Genomic DNA, 14,490 nt, shown 5'->3' with positions numbered 1-14,490 from the left:
AACCATTCTTACGGAGTTCTCTCAACAAACAAGTTTCCCATTGGACTTTGGCAGCAGCAATGGGCTCAAAGCTGGCAGTCCTATGTATGCACACGACTTCTGGTGTTGCTCAGCCCAGGTAGGACTGAACCTCAGGGCTGAAGTCTAGGGCTGTACCACATGACCACCCAGAGTATTGTGGATGACAGAGGCAGTTCAGCATCAGCACCTAGGTTGGCATACGCATGCAGGGCCCACCAGAGCAACTTCTATTTGTATTTTCATATATAACGTTTTATACTCAGGTGACATCCAGTTAGGCATGGACATGATTAAAGAGTCTCATTTTAATATTTTTACTTTAAACGATATTCCGTATCTTTTCTTATAACAAAATGGTACTCGTTCCCAAATACAAGCAAGTAGGATCAGGAAGGGAGAAGCTAATACCATTTTATGTCTGCAGTCATGGCAGTGATATGATTTAAGACAGGGGTTTTTTTAATGCAAAAATGCTCAAAATATATCTGTTTTGTTTGGTATTTTACTGTAATGTATCAGGAGTTGTGAGGCATGGGCTTCAATGTGTGGAGGGGGAGAAGAGAAATGTTAATTGTGTGCTTCACAACTGAGGTAATACACATGGTCATCTAAAAACCCCAACGCCCACGCAAGACCCTTAAGCCCAGAGTCTAAAATCATCTAGATGTATCACTGTTTGGGTGCAGCCTAAATGCTTGATTTTCTAAGAGATTTTTCAGAAAAGTTGAAAATTACCTTTGGCCGCTTAGTATCTCTAAATTCATTGGTATAAAATGAATGCAGAAAGACATCCGAATGGATACACCAATACTCTGAGCCCTTTCATGCATGCTTAACTTTATTTTTCTTTCGTTGCCCCTAATTGCTTTGGTGGACTATTCAAGGAAACAAAGGAATGGATTAAATATTTGCATAGACAGGTAGTATTTTGGATACTTTGGATAAATTGGAACTGAGTATCCAGAGATACTTTTTCCTTCTCCAATTCCCATTGCAAGATCTTCAGCATGCCTTGGCTTCTGATTAACAGTGACTCTTTTTTTTTTTTAATTCACACAAAGAATCTCATTCATAACTAATATATTCTGTCTCACATCCTTGTCTCACATGATTATGGTGCTGCTTTAATTCGGTATAATCTGCTTTAGACGATGTATTACATGAAGTTAACAAAAATCGGGCAAGATGGAAGGCTGCATAATTCAACTCACATCACTGGCAATTTCTCTTGAGGCCTTGGCAGTCTGGAAAGGGATTGCTTCCATTGTCAGCTTGTAGCCTTGAGCGCGGAGATTATGCCAAGACTCCCTGTATTTTGCCTAAAGTGGAAATGGCAACTTTAAATTTTAAAGTGCAAGTAAATTGACAGAATAAACCTTCTCTTGGTTGTTGAATAGAGTTAGCAAGCACGTCTAGATTTTGTTTTTCTTTTCTTTTTTACTCTATTGTAGGAAGCCCCAATCAAAGCAAATACAGCCACAACAATGCAATTAAAAAATGACAACCGTTTGGGCATGGTACTGTCCTTGTAGCATGTGTGCAGAACAATAAGTGCCAACAGCTCTGTAAGCAATGATGACTCAAGCAAAGGCTTGACACAGGGCAAGTGAGGAAGCCATGACCAGCTTCTTAATGCAAGGACCCCTGCACATCATGCCAGTTCCTCACAACCATAAAGGTGGGACCTGAATCAGGGGAAGCGGCCAGGAGGGAATCTTATTGTCCTGAATTATTGAGCTGCATTCTGTGCTGGCATGGGGATTCTGCCTCCACAACTGGGGTTTGGGTTGGGCATCACAAAGAGAATTCTTAGCAACCATATAGCCAATATGACAACATGGGCCTGTACTGGATCTTGAAGATACTGGAGGTGTACTACTAGCCCTCTCTATCATCCGGAAGCTATTAGGTAAGTAAACAAAGCCTGCCTTCTTTTCTCCTTACTTGTCCTTTGCCTAGTGCAGTCTCCATCCTCTCATGTCAAGTTTATTTATATAGTCTGAAATTGCTGCACTAGTTATGTATTGAATTTGTATACAGCCCTATACCCGGTTCAAAGAATAATTGATACCATATCATAATTATAATATCATTACAATATCATAATTCAGATCATTACAAAAACTATCATCAATGAAGTCTTTAATTTCTAGCCACACATTACACCAGGAGATATTTATTTATTGATTAATTACATTTATATACCACCTTTATGTTCCAAGAATCTCAAGGTTGTGTACATGGTTCTCCACCTCCCTATTTCATCCTCACAATAAACCTGTGTATGTGATGATGACTAGCCCAAGGTAAGCTTCATGGCTGATGGGGATTTGAACACTAGGTCAAATCTCCCAGGTCACAGTCCCAACACTCTAAAAGTCACCATTTGTTTACCCGACAAAGCAAAAATCATTTGCAGAACTCAGCACCACCACCAACACAAATTAATTATGGTGCCCATATGATAGTGCAATGAGAATGTTAAAAAACCACACCTGAAAGCAACAACACCCTCTCAGATTCATCCAATACTGAAAAACACAAATTCAGCAGCAAATATAAAATGCAATTCATATGTTTCAGCCAGATGGCAAGGTAATATCTTGCCGCTTTGAAAGTCTCAATAAACAATTAATCAACTTGAACAGTTCTTCAAGACTGCAAAATACAGTCTTTGTGGTTGTACACTTACCACACCTACAATAGGAGGGATGCCCAATGATTTCAGGGCAAAAGAGGGGTAGGATAGCATAGATCCAGGCACTTACCTCACTGAGATTGATAGCATTTGTTCTCGCCCTTTCAAATTCAGGAAGGCCCAACGTCACAGTGCAGTGATGCAAAGTGTCCTCCCCTGCTGCCTTGTAGAGGCGCTGGGATAGATTTAAATGAAAATGGATGAATATATTTATAGTAGCATACTGGAATTCTTTCTTTTTCTGAGGAATTATCTGACAGTGCAGCTCTGTGTGCATCTACTCAGAAGCAAGTCCCATTAAATTCAATGGGACTTACTCTCAGATGTCTATGTAAAGAACTGCAGTCTTTTAGAGTTGAATGTTTCACCATAAAATTGTTTTGCCTGAAAAAAATCTAGCCACAGAGGGTGCATATTAGTCAGCTGGATGTTTTTGGAGCCCAACTCCCATCAGCCCAGCCAGCATGGCCAACTGGACAGTTGATGAGAGTCCAAGAGCAGTTGGAGGGAACTAAGTTGTCTACCCCAGGATAAATGATTGCATACACCCATCCCTATAAACATTCACAGGTAAAACCATAAGTTTAAAAAGGTAAAAAAGGAAGAAGTGTTTTTAAGAAGCACAAGGTTCAATAGTGCATGGCAAATACAGTGGTGCCTCACCTCGCAAGACGAAAAGAATCCGTTCTGTGATTCTCTTCGTCTAGCGGTTTTTTCGTCTTGTGAAGCAAGCCCATTGACGGATTAGCGGATTAGCGCTATTAGTGGCTTTTAGCGGCTTATCTGCTGATCGGATCAGCTGATAAGCGGCTTAGCGGCTTAGAAAAGGGGGGGGAACCAGCAGGAACTCGCAAGACATTGTCGTCTTGCGAAGCAAGCCCATTGGAAATTCGTTTTGCGAAGCACCTCCAAAACGGAAAACTCTTTCGTCTAGCGAGTTTTCCATCTTGCGAGGCATTCGTCTTGCTTGGCACCACTGTATCTAAAAAGCTATATAGCCCAGCTAAGGTCGGCATTGTGATAAAAGAGGCGCCCCTGCTTTTCTCTCATGCAGAGTGGACAGCTTACCAGCAGTTCCCGCACACAATCCAATATGACTTCTGCTGCTGGTAGAAGTACTTGCATTGGAAGTAATCTGGGGCACTATTGTAGTCCATCAAAATGCTTTAATTAACTAGTCTAACTGATGCCACAAAATGAGTTGCTAAGGGCTACCTACAAACCTACCAAAGCAAGGCTGACTTATGTCAAACACTGGTATGCACCAGCTTCAAACTGGCAATAATAAATAGAGCTCTGATGGCAGAGGATGTTAACGGGTAACATCCCGTTAACTCTTAAGAGCCTTATTTGATGACATCTCTAGGAACATTCAATATTGCTGTGAAAAATGCCATGAACATTTTCTTTAAAAAGGAAGTTCACAGTTTGGAGCATGTCAGCTCCCAAATGTGATTCCACCCCCCTCTTTTTTTTAATGGCATAATGAATTTGCAAGGCCATCTGTATGTTTTTGAAAAATCAGAAACAAGATTCTTGGCCTCAGGTGCATTAAGTGGGTTCCTGAACGAATTATTCAGCACCTCACACATTAACCATCACGAAGACTGTCCTCCTTGTGTGCTCCTTCTTTGCATTTCTTTGCATTATGGCTGCTTTCAAGTACAAAAAGAAAGCCAGTTGCATGAATTCATATCAAATGGCTGCTCTGATTTTTATTTTTATTTTTGCCGCTGTTTTGTTTTAAAGGAGCAAATCTGATTGACAAAATGATACTAAATGTTTGTCCAGGAATAATAAAAAATGATCTAACCATGCTAAAGGATAAATCGATGATGCCTTCTTCTCTCCTTTTGATGTATTATATTTCTCAGAGCCTGCTTCCCTACTCCCTCCTCAGCTCATTGCATTTTAAACAGCATATTTTCTGATCCACGTTAGCAGAGCCTACCTCATTAGCAATCATATTGCTGAATTTTGCATGAAGGAGGCCAGGAGAGTCTGTCACCGATGTGTACTTGAAGGAATTCGGCTGCTGACGGTATTTACTCTGAATTCACACACAAAGGAAGAGGAATGCAGAAGCTAAGTTAGATTTTGAGATGAGGACATTGTATTTTTAATGCTCCTGGTGATTCAGACTTTACAATGGGGTCAGCAAAAAAAGATTGGTTCGGTGACCTCTATGCCAATTTAATCCCATGCTCCCAACTCACTGCTGGGTCCATGTCTATTTATTAAGTTCAGCAGAGACCCCATAAATGCAAGGACCAGTTGGCAGTACCACTGCTGAAGTGTGCTCGCGACCTGTCTCTGAAAGGTGGTTATGGCAGATATATATGGAAAGAAGCAGGCACTTTTAGCTTCTGGGATATTAAAAATGGTAGGGGCTACTTTAAGTATATTGTATTGTGAATTGCTCGGGAATCTGTTAGGATGTAGGGTGATTTTTTTATTATTAAAAAGATTGAATGAGTAATTAATTAAATAAAAATAAATACGAACTGCTCACGTGCAGCTACCTGGGCCAGGGTAGAGTCTCAATGTGAGAAGAATGTTTTATGTTGTGAGTTACATTTCAGGCTGAGTCACCAGGAATGTTGGTTCATAGTCCACCAAAGGAATAGAGAACGGCAATATAGAAATAGAAACACACTATTTCCCACTGTGTATTAACTAACTGTGTCTGGTAAGCTCATGGCTGACAGGGTGCAATGGGCTTATGAAGGGCATTTTGCTGGGTGTGCCTTCAGGCCAAATGGCCTGTTCAGCAGTACTTTTTGTGCTTTGTTTTAGATTTTAAAATCTGGGCATTTTTATTCTGAAAAGGAGAAATTCTGGCTTTCATTGCAATTATCAGCTTTTTGAGAATGCAATGAGGAACTTGGTTTCAGTGAAGTTAGGACTATGTCATAGAGATATGTCTTGTGAGCCCAGACAGAAAATGATGGCAGTTAACAGCAAAGAGGGAAACCTAAGGAAATTCCTGACCAGAAGTATAATATAGCTCAGCTAAAACCAATGGGAATTTTGCTCTTCAACAAGGTTCGTGCGAAGCTTGAACTTGTGTGTGTGTGCTCTGCAAAAGAAAGAAGTCCCAGAAACAAAAGAGACATATGTGATCATTGGAGACAAACTCAGGGCCAAACTAGATGTGATGAGAGTTAATAAAGAAAAAGAAAAAGAACAGAGATGGGGAGAAGGAGAAATTCTCTCTCCAGGCCACTTATATGGAGCCACCTGGGTTTTGAGAAATGTGATTCTGTGTCTAATAACAGAACACAGCCTCTCTTTCATCTGGAAAGGAACATTTCCTTCTATAAAGGTTCACCCTAATGTACCAACCACTTGGGTCCTGATTACAGAATAGAAAGTTTGTGAAAGTAGTTAGCAAGGTCTGAAAAACCTTGAACTCCATTGAGTTCACCCAGGACATGAATTGAGTGATCAAATAAAGAGGGAGGGTGAGGAAGGGAGCCCACCCTTAATCCAGGGAGTTACTTTGCCAGCCCAGTTTTACACAGACATCTGGCAAACTCTTGTTTGTAGTGAAAAAATCAAAACCCTCTTTTGTTACCTCGCTGATGAGTTCAGAAGCTTTCTTCTTTGCTTCAATCTCTAAGGCCCCTGGTGTAATACAGGCAACTCCTCTCATAAAGTTCAAGTCAGACCTGTATAAATTCTATGGGAAACCAATCAAAAGTAATTTACAATGTGGAATAGGAGAGGCAATATAGCCATCTAAATGCATTCGTTAGAAGTAACATCTGCTACTCAAGACGTCTGTATCATTCGAGCATATTGGAATTATATTTTCAGATTCTGTGTTCATGTGTTTACTTTGTACATACTTATATTGGTGGAGGGAAAGAGAGGAAGAGAAGCTCAATATAAATAGTCTATAAGAAAATTGTAGATTATTGCTGTTTTTACCTCCCAAAAATTTCAGATGGAAAGACCATTAAAGTGAAACTGTGCAAGAAAAACCATTTCTGGTCACTGATACTGAGAGACAGACATACAGATAGTACAAAACATAAAACCACAGTGTTGCAGTCCCCCCCAATGTTAAAGGCTTCACGAATAACTTCATTTACCTCGCTCTGTAATTTATGAGCATTCTTGGCACACCTCAGCCTAACATCTTCAGACAGAGAAGTATAATCATGAAGCCACTGTCTGTATTCCTGATCACTGACCAAAGACTGGGCTTTTCTGGCATGTACCAGATTCACCATGTCTAAGGGCAGGCGGAACTGAGACTTCTGTAGGCCAAAAGCTTTCCTGTAATTTACCTAGGGAAGGGAAAAGAAGGAGGAAGAAATACTGTTATTTCAACGCCATGGCTTAAACCCAAACCTGCTTAACATTCTGTTGAATTTATTTGCTTACAACACATACACAGAACAGCAAAGAAAACTCAGGCAGCCTCATTCTACAGTGCCTATTGTGCAGTGTGCACATTATACAGACCTCTGGATGGTGACAGTGAGATGGTTAGGAAATCAGAAATGTCAGGTGTGTATTTATTTACTATATTTATTTAAAAAATGTATATATACCAATATATATATCGCATCACAGTGGTTTTCAACAGGATAAAAACATAAAACCAAACAATAAAATCATAAAAAGTTAAAATATATATTAAAAACAAGCATCAATAGACCATTGGGGTGGGGCAGGCGGTGTACTCTTAATAGCCTGCATTGACAGGCCTGGAAGAATAGAAAAATTTTCACCAGGCATTTTAAAGTTGGCATCTGCTGAATCCCTATTGGCGGGTAGTTCCAATGACACTAAAGGCTGAGTTTCTCATTGTTGTCTAACAAGCCTCACCAACACAGTGAACCAAAGTTCAGCTATAATGATATACCATCAATTGCTCTGAAAAGGAACTGGGGATGGTTTGGAGGAGAAGGTAAGAGAATAACCATACAAGGGGAGCCGGAAGACACTTATAAGCCTGCAGGCTGCTTCTCCAATAGCCACTGTTAAGTCTGGATTTTAGTTCCTGCCCATGGGAGGGAAGCCCTCTTGAACCGGCTTCCACTGATGGGACTTCTTAGGTGAGTCCTGCCCAATATGGATAAACAAATTGTGCTGCTGTTGTGAGAGTACTGCCAACTCAAAAGGAAGTGCTCCATCATTCAAAGTACCTATCAAAGGTCATCTGTCGTGCTGAGCTATGTTTATTCTAGGTTCATCTTCCATGCCCTGTGATACTCACATCACTCTGCAGCAAAGCTGCATGCACAGAATGAGAAATGTTAATATCTTCCAAGCCACAGGAGCCAATCATCTGTCCTTTCATTTTCTCAAATGCTTCCTTGTATTTGTACTGAGGAAAGAGGGGGAAATGAAGCAAGGGCATGAGGATTTACAGAAACATACTGGCCACTACAGCATTACTTTTTCTTGTCTTGTCAGCCCGCAAGTATTTTAAATAAAGATCCAAACCTGCATTAAAATAGGTATATTCTGCTTTTTAAAAAAAAGGATTGGGAGTTTGAAATTTCAGTTTATATCTGTGGGCCTCCAGATGTTGTCGGACTACAACTGCCATCATCCATGACCAGCAGTCATGTTCATCACAATGGACATGAGGCTCCTGAGAGCAAGTGTGGCGTAGTGGATAAGAGTGGTAGACTCGTAATCTGGTGAACCGGGTTCAATTCCCCGCTCCTCCACATGCAGCTGCTGGGTGACCTTGGGCTAGTCACACTTCTTTGAAGTCTCTCAGCCCCACTCACCTCACAGAGTGCTTGTTGTGGGGAAAGGAGAATGTTAGCCGCTTTGAGACTCCTTCAGGTAGTGATAAAGCGGGATATCAAATAAAAAAAAAAAAACTCTTTACTAAGTAGAAGAAACTTTGTTTCACTAAGAGAGAGGCCCTCATTAAAAATGACACCTGCCAATTCAATCAATGTAGGGAGTGGAGCTGTGCTAACTAGCCCTGCCCCCTGGCATCCACGCATTCAGTGGGAACGTCTGTAGCAGGGAAGACATCACACACACTCGCCCAGGCTCCTTGCGATCTAGACCTTTCCTTGACTATGGTTCCAGATGACACAGAAACCTTAGAATATACAGCTGTACATGTGAAAGGCTTCCGTACTGCAAACATTTGCACTGCATGCACAGCAAGCTCTGGTGGGCAAAGCTAGTTGGCGCAGCTTTCATTCGCATTCAGGCATCGAATGAGTGTAGGTTTGTCATTTTTGAAGAGGGCTATATTTTCAGCAGAATCTGCAGAAGGATCATTAAAAAAACCCAACATGCTACCTGGTTTCAGGCACAATGAATTCATATACAGTGGACGCTCGGGTTGCAAACGTGATCCGTGTGGAAAGCAGGTTCACAACCCGCAGCGTTCGCAACCCGCAGCGCCGCGTCTGTGCACACGCGGGCCACGATTCGGTGCTTCTGTGCATGCGCAAGTGCCGAAACCCGGAAGTAACCAGTTCTGATACTTCCAGGTTCAGCACGGTGCGCAACCCGAAGCGTCTGTAACTCGAGGTATGACTGTATTTGAATTCCAACCAAATACAGTATCATATGGCACTATTTTTGATGATATGAGTTTTTGATCTGCTGTTCTTATCTTGGAATACTGCTGAATTGCCTCTTTTGTACAAGTGTCTTGTTATATTTTTCTTTATATCTTTTGCATCAATACCTTATACCTGACCATGCTCAATTGTTGTTTTTTCTCTTTTGTTGAATTTTCAGAATACTCTGTTGGTTGCGTTTGTTATACATTTAATAAAATAATTTTATTTAAAGATATATATTTATTATTTAATAAAACCCAAGAGTTCTTTTATCCCAACAGGCCATAAGAGAGAAGGCTTCTCCATTCAAGACTCCTTTAACATTATTTTTGACTGAAGGGATATGATTATTTCAAAGCATGGTAGCAAAAATACTTTTCTGTGTTTATCTTACAGCTCTTGAGCTAAGGAAGGATGCAGGTTATATGCTGCTTTATTTTCTAGCCTGTCCAAGACCCTTGTTAATGTTCCATTTGGCTTTGCTACACCACTGCACATTAGGGTCCTATTTTCACTAAACCCCAGGATTTCTTCCCAGTTTAATTGCAGCCAATTTGTTAATGTGAATTTGATCATGAAGGACGGTAAAGAAATATTTCAAGTAAGTATTAAACTCAGGAAGACGCGAATTTATCATTATGTACCTAACACACATCAGGATACACTTACTTAACACTGAATTACGTCTGCTTTTTTAGTCCAGTCACACAATTTGTAGAGATCATCAAGAGCTGGTTGTATTTTCCCTTCAAACATAAAACACAGGCTTTCTTTCTGCCTTCCCACTGTCCACGCCAATTGCACCCCGGAGAATTTTATCAGCTAAGATCTCCCATTTTGTACCAGTCAATATTGCTATTAAATCAACTTACATCACTTATAATCTCAGTGGAAGCCTTTGCTGTCTGGAAAGGAATGGCATCCAGTTTCAGTTTATAACCCCCATCTTGCATCTTCTTCCAGGATTCCTTGTAGCAAATCTGTTTTAAGACAGTAAATGGGAACAGTTTGAAGCTCTCTCCCCAATCATATGCATATGAACCTACGCCGAGAAAGAAACCTGCATTAATTCCCTTGTTCCTAGTTTTGGCAAATATACCTTTAGGCTCATCTTGTGCACTTCAGGGTCACAACTCTCTTCCAATGCTGCACTTCACTGATGACAGTGTGCTGGACCCAGGCCCAGTTATTTGAACTAAGGTTACAATGAAATCAATAGGGCAAATGCCTTAAGCTCTACTGGTTTCTATGGGAACCCAAGTCCAACTATGTTGGTCTGGATTTAATCCAGTAAGTTGAAACGGAAAAATCAGGGATACAACCCACCGAGTTATGATTCCATGACTCCATCTGTAGGCAGCAACACTGGGAGGCCATATTTTCAGAGAGCACTTGCCTTCAGCAGTGGCAAATGCTTTTCCTTTCGTGCTTCATTTTGCTGCTACCACCAGAGGCAGTGGCAATAATATGGATGTTTTCTTAAACAAAATACTTCAGATGCAGTACTGTTCCAAGGCATCTTGGGGGTGGGGTGGGGAATGGCAGCCAGACACTAACGGAAATGGTAATTGCCAGTGTTCATATGGGGGCACAAATGTTCGTGTCAGCTGCCATTTCCCTCCCCACAATGGCCCAGACTGATGCTGTACCAGAAGCATCCTGATGTAAAGAAAATGGTGGCCAGTCACTGATGCTGCATATAAAGAAAATGAAGTAATCCCTCTCCCTATGAACCTGTCAGCAAATTTTTCCACTATACCCCACCCCATTTAGGGACCTGAATTTATTCTCTGACTCACATGAAGATTGGCAAAATTATTTTTTCAGCAGTTTTCACCTCAGCCCTAGTTCTTCTGCGTCTTCCTAGCAAGTCTTTTTAGACCAAGTCACAATCCTGTGCTGCCTTTGCTAAAAGTAAAGGAGGAAACTAAGGCATGTGGGCATGGGATAATGCTTCAATGACAGTCCTTGCATGCGGGCTGAGATAGTCTTAACATGATCACCCTCAGGATGCAGAAATCTCAATGCATTGTTATCAATTCCAGCCATGATGAGTGTAAAGAAGTCTCCAAGAACAATATGCTATTGAAAGTGTCACCGCAAGACACGGCACAAAATGAAATCTCACCTCACTGATATTCACAGCATTTTGTTTAGCTTGAAAGATCTCCGGAAGTTCTGCCGTTTGGGTGTAATGATGTTTTACATTCTCTCCGTGTTCCTTATATATCCTCTGCAAAATACGAAAAATACCGTATAGGACGCTTGCTGCATATGCCACAGTGGTTCACACAGACCTCTAAAAAGTTATATTGTGTAAAACAATTCTTACTACAATTACTAAAATTATTTGAAGGATCAGCTCTCCCAAATGAAGCTGTCTGAGCACTTTGATCTTAGAAGAGCCCCACACCAATAATAATAACAGTAATAATAATAATAATAATAATAATAATAATTTATTATTTATGCCCCGCCCATATTAAATAAATTACTAAATAAGTAACACAGTAAAGGTAAAGGTAAAGGTACCCCTGCCCGTACGGGCCAGTTGTGTCCGACTCTGGGGTTGCGCGCCCATCTCACTTAAGAGGCCGGGGGCCAGCGCTGTCCGAAGACACTTCCGGGTCACATGGCCAGCGTGACAAACTGCATCTGGCGAGCCAGCGCAGCACACGGAAACACCGTTTACCTTCCTGCTAGTAAGCGGTCCCTATTTATCTACTTGCACCCGGGGGTGCTTTCGAACTGCTAGGCAGGCGCTGGGACCGAGCAACGGGAGCGCACCCCGCCGCGGGGATTCGAACCGCTGACCTGACGATCGGCAAGTCCTAGGCGCTGAGGTTTTACCCACAGTGCCACCCGCTTCCCTAAGTAATACAGTAGTGGTGTTTAATACTACAAGATAAGGCATTTCCCAACATGCAATTGTCCTCAGGCATGGCCGTGCCTATGACCACATGGGAATTCTCTATGAAGCAGACCACACATTTTCACAGGGTGGAATCCACTTGGTGCCCTTGCACTCACAGAAAGGCTTTTGATTCAGCAGTGGTACCCACCAAATGACTATTGGAAGAGGAATAAAGAAGATGTTGGTAGAGTCCCCTTCCCCATTCAGAACCCAACTTCCCCTGAAAAATGCCTTCAGATAGTTGGTGAACCCTCTAGAACAGGATGGAAGGTGGAATGAGAGGCCACATGGGGGAATCCATAGATATCACCACCCCTTCATTAGCCAATACTTCTGATGAATCAAAAGTCTGTCCATTAGTGCAAGGGAACGTCTTGGATCCCATTCTCATTGACTTGAATGAGTGTGAACTTGACTGCTGGAATGAATTTTTCAATACCCAGTTTGAGAATATTATTCATTCAGATTTTTTGGTTTAAATTTGGAACCTCCCAAAAGAAAACAATACGGCACTGGTCCAATTACAGATTGCAAATATTCTAATTCACGGATATAAAATTTTATCAGTCAAAATACAGTTGAAAATGCATCTGTACAAAAGTTCATTTATGTTAAATGTTCTATACAAGGGTTTCCACTGGGCTCTGCGGAGAATGGAAGGTTTCCATTCTGATTAAAAGTGGCCTTTGTAAGGTTCATCTGATTAGAACACAAATTTCTTGGTTCCTAGGAATGATCTCAGTGACAGGGAGTGAAAAAGAAAGCCTGTGTTTCAATGAGGTCGTTCAAAGAGGATACCACTCTTATAATCATAATGTATATACATTATAACTTACATCCACAGCCTGGTTATAACTAATTCTAGCCTGGATCATCTCAGGAGTGTCTTTAATACTGGTAAACTTCAAAGCATATGGATGCTGACGGTACTTCGTCTGTTGAGCAGAAAAAGATCAAAGCTGTGAATTTTGTGCTGCTCTTTCATGCTATTTGAAAGAAAAAAATCATAGGTTGCTTGAGATTAGAGTGAATTTGTGAACATAATTATTATTCCTCTTTCCTTAGCTTCATCTCCTAGGAACTTTCAGATTAATATTTGTTTCCATTTAACAATAACCTTTACCTATTAATCCTTAAAAGAAATCTCACTTAAATTTAAGGGAAATATTTCAAGATGATCTACGCCTACTAAAATAACCAAGGTCCCACGACTGGAAAATCTTTTTCAAATGGCCTGAAACACAAAACAGCATTTTGTATTAACAGGGTCTTCTGGAGGCAAAATAATTCAACAATAGGAGGCAAAACAGCAATATTTCCCAGGAGCTGTCATTCAGGTGTTGAAAATGCAATGTCCTTGTAAAAGAAGCGCTACATGAAGGGAAGATGCAAGGGGCATGCTTTCATGGGAAACTGAAGCCAGTAACGAACAATATTTTCAGAGAGTTGAACTCAAGTGGGTATGACAGAGGCTCTGATTCCTATCTGTGGCATATGCATTTTGAACGTGCACTTTCATTTCTTTTGCGCCACCATGGCTAAAGCACTAAAAACTTCCTACAAGACCTATGTTCAGACTGAGACATTGATATACTTCTTATTGTACCGTCTTCACCTCTCTGTCTTCAATCTGAGTGTGCATAAAGGCCTTCTTAGCATAATTAATATAATTGTCAGTGATGGGACCCTTTAGAATCTCAGAGGTTCTAACTGTGGGTGATGCAGTTTAATTGTGTTCAAAATCATCACCAAGCTGCATTGTTGCTCTTTGTTGAAGTGTGTGTGTGTGTGTGTGTGTGTGTGTGTGTGAGTGAGAGAGAGAGAGACCTGGTTAAAAGTAGGTTCTCTGGGTCTATAAGTACACCTTATAAGGCTTTTTCTTGATTCACTTCATTAAAAAACCTAAGCTAGTGGGGTAGCAATTGAGCATTGTTTGATTGTCATTATTATTCATGATATCATTTGTCACCTACTTTGTTTTTGCAAAGGCTATATGGACTCCTACTGTTTTGTGTTTGGTATCTGGCTTCCCTCTAATTACGAGTCCTATTCCTGGTTTTGAGGGCTTTCATGTGGGATGCCTTTTTCTTTTCCCCCTTTGAGTGGAAATTATTTTAATTTTATACAGACATTTTGCACGCATTATGCGGCAAGTTTTGTTATGTGCTGTCATGAAATCTCACCTCACTAATGAGTTCTCCTGCCTTCTTAGCTTGCTTCACATTTAATGACCCAGTGGCGATCCATCCGACGCCTTTCATCCAGTTCAAATCTGCTCTGTATCGGTTCTGACAAAAGGAAAA

At 41.0% G+C, this 14,490-nt stretch overlaps 1 protein-coding gene across 1 annotated transcript in view; it reads right to left on the bottom strand.

Annotated features, from left to right (window-relative positions):
* NRAP (nebulin related anchoring protein) overlaps nt 1-14,490 on the bottom strand; it is a 61,611-nt gene that overhangs the window by 11,082 nt on the left and 36,039 nt on the right. The window contains exons 25-34 of the mRNA XM_083504733.1: nt 14,371-14,475; nt 13,024-13,122; nt 11,402-11,506; nt 10,146-10,253; nt 7,950-8,060; nt 6,817-7,014; nt 6,297-6,401; nt 4,671-4,769; nt 2,790-2,894; nt 1,233-1,340 (exon numbers count right to left, since the gene is read on the bottom strand). Of these exons, the coding sequence (XP_083360859.1) occupies nt 1,233-1,340; nt 2,790-2,894; nt 4,671-4,769; nt 6,297-6,401; nt 6,817-7,014; nt 7,950-8,060; nt 10,146-10,253; nt 11,402-11,506; nt 13,024-13,122; nt 14,371-14,475 (1,143 nt within the window). The remainder of the gene's footprint in view (nt 1-1,232; nt 1,341-2,789; nt 2,895-4,670; nt 4,770-6,296; nt 6,402-6,816; nt 7,015-7,949; nt 8,061-10,145; nt 10,254-11,401; nt 11,507-13,023; nt 13,123-14,370; nt 14,476-14,490) is intronic.

Source organism: Podarcis liolepis (assembly GCF_965112155.1).
Source record: "Podarcis liolepis genome assembly, chromosome: 5".
NCBI lineage: Eukaryota > Metazoa > Chordata > Lepidosauria > Squamata > Lacertidae > Podarcis > Podarcis liolepis.
This window is presented reverse-complemented; position numbering and strand designations above follow the sequence as displayed.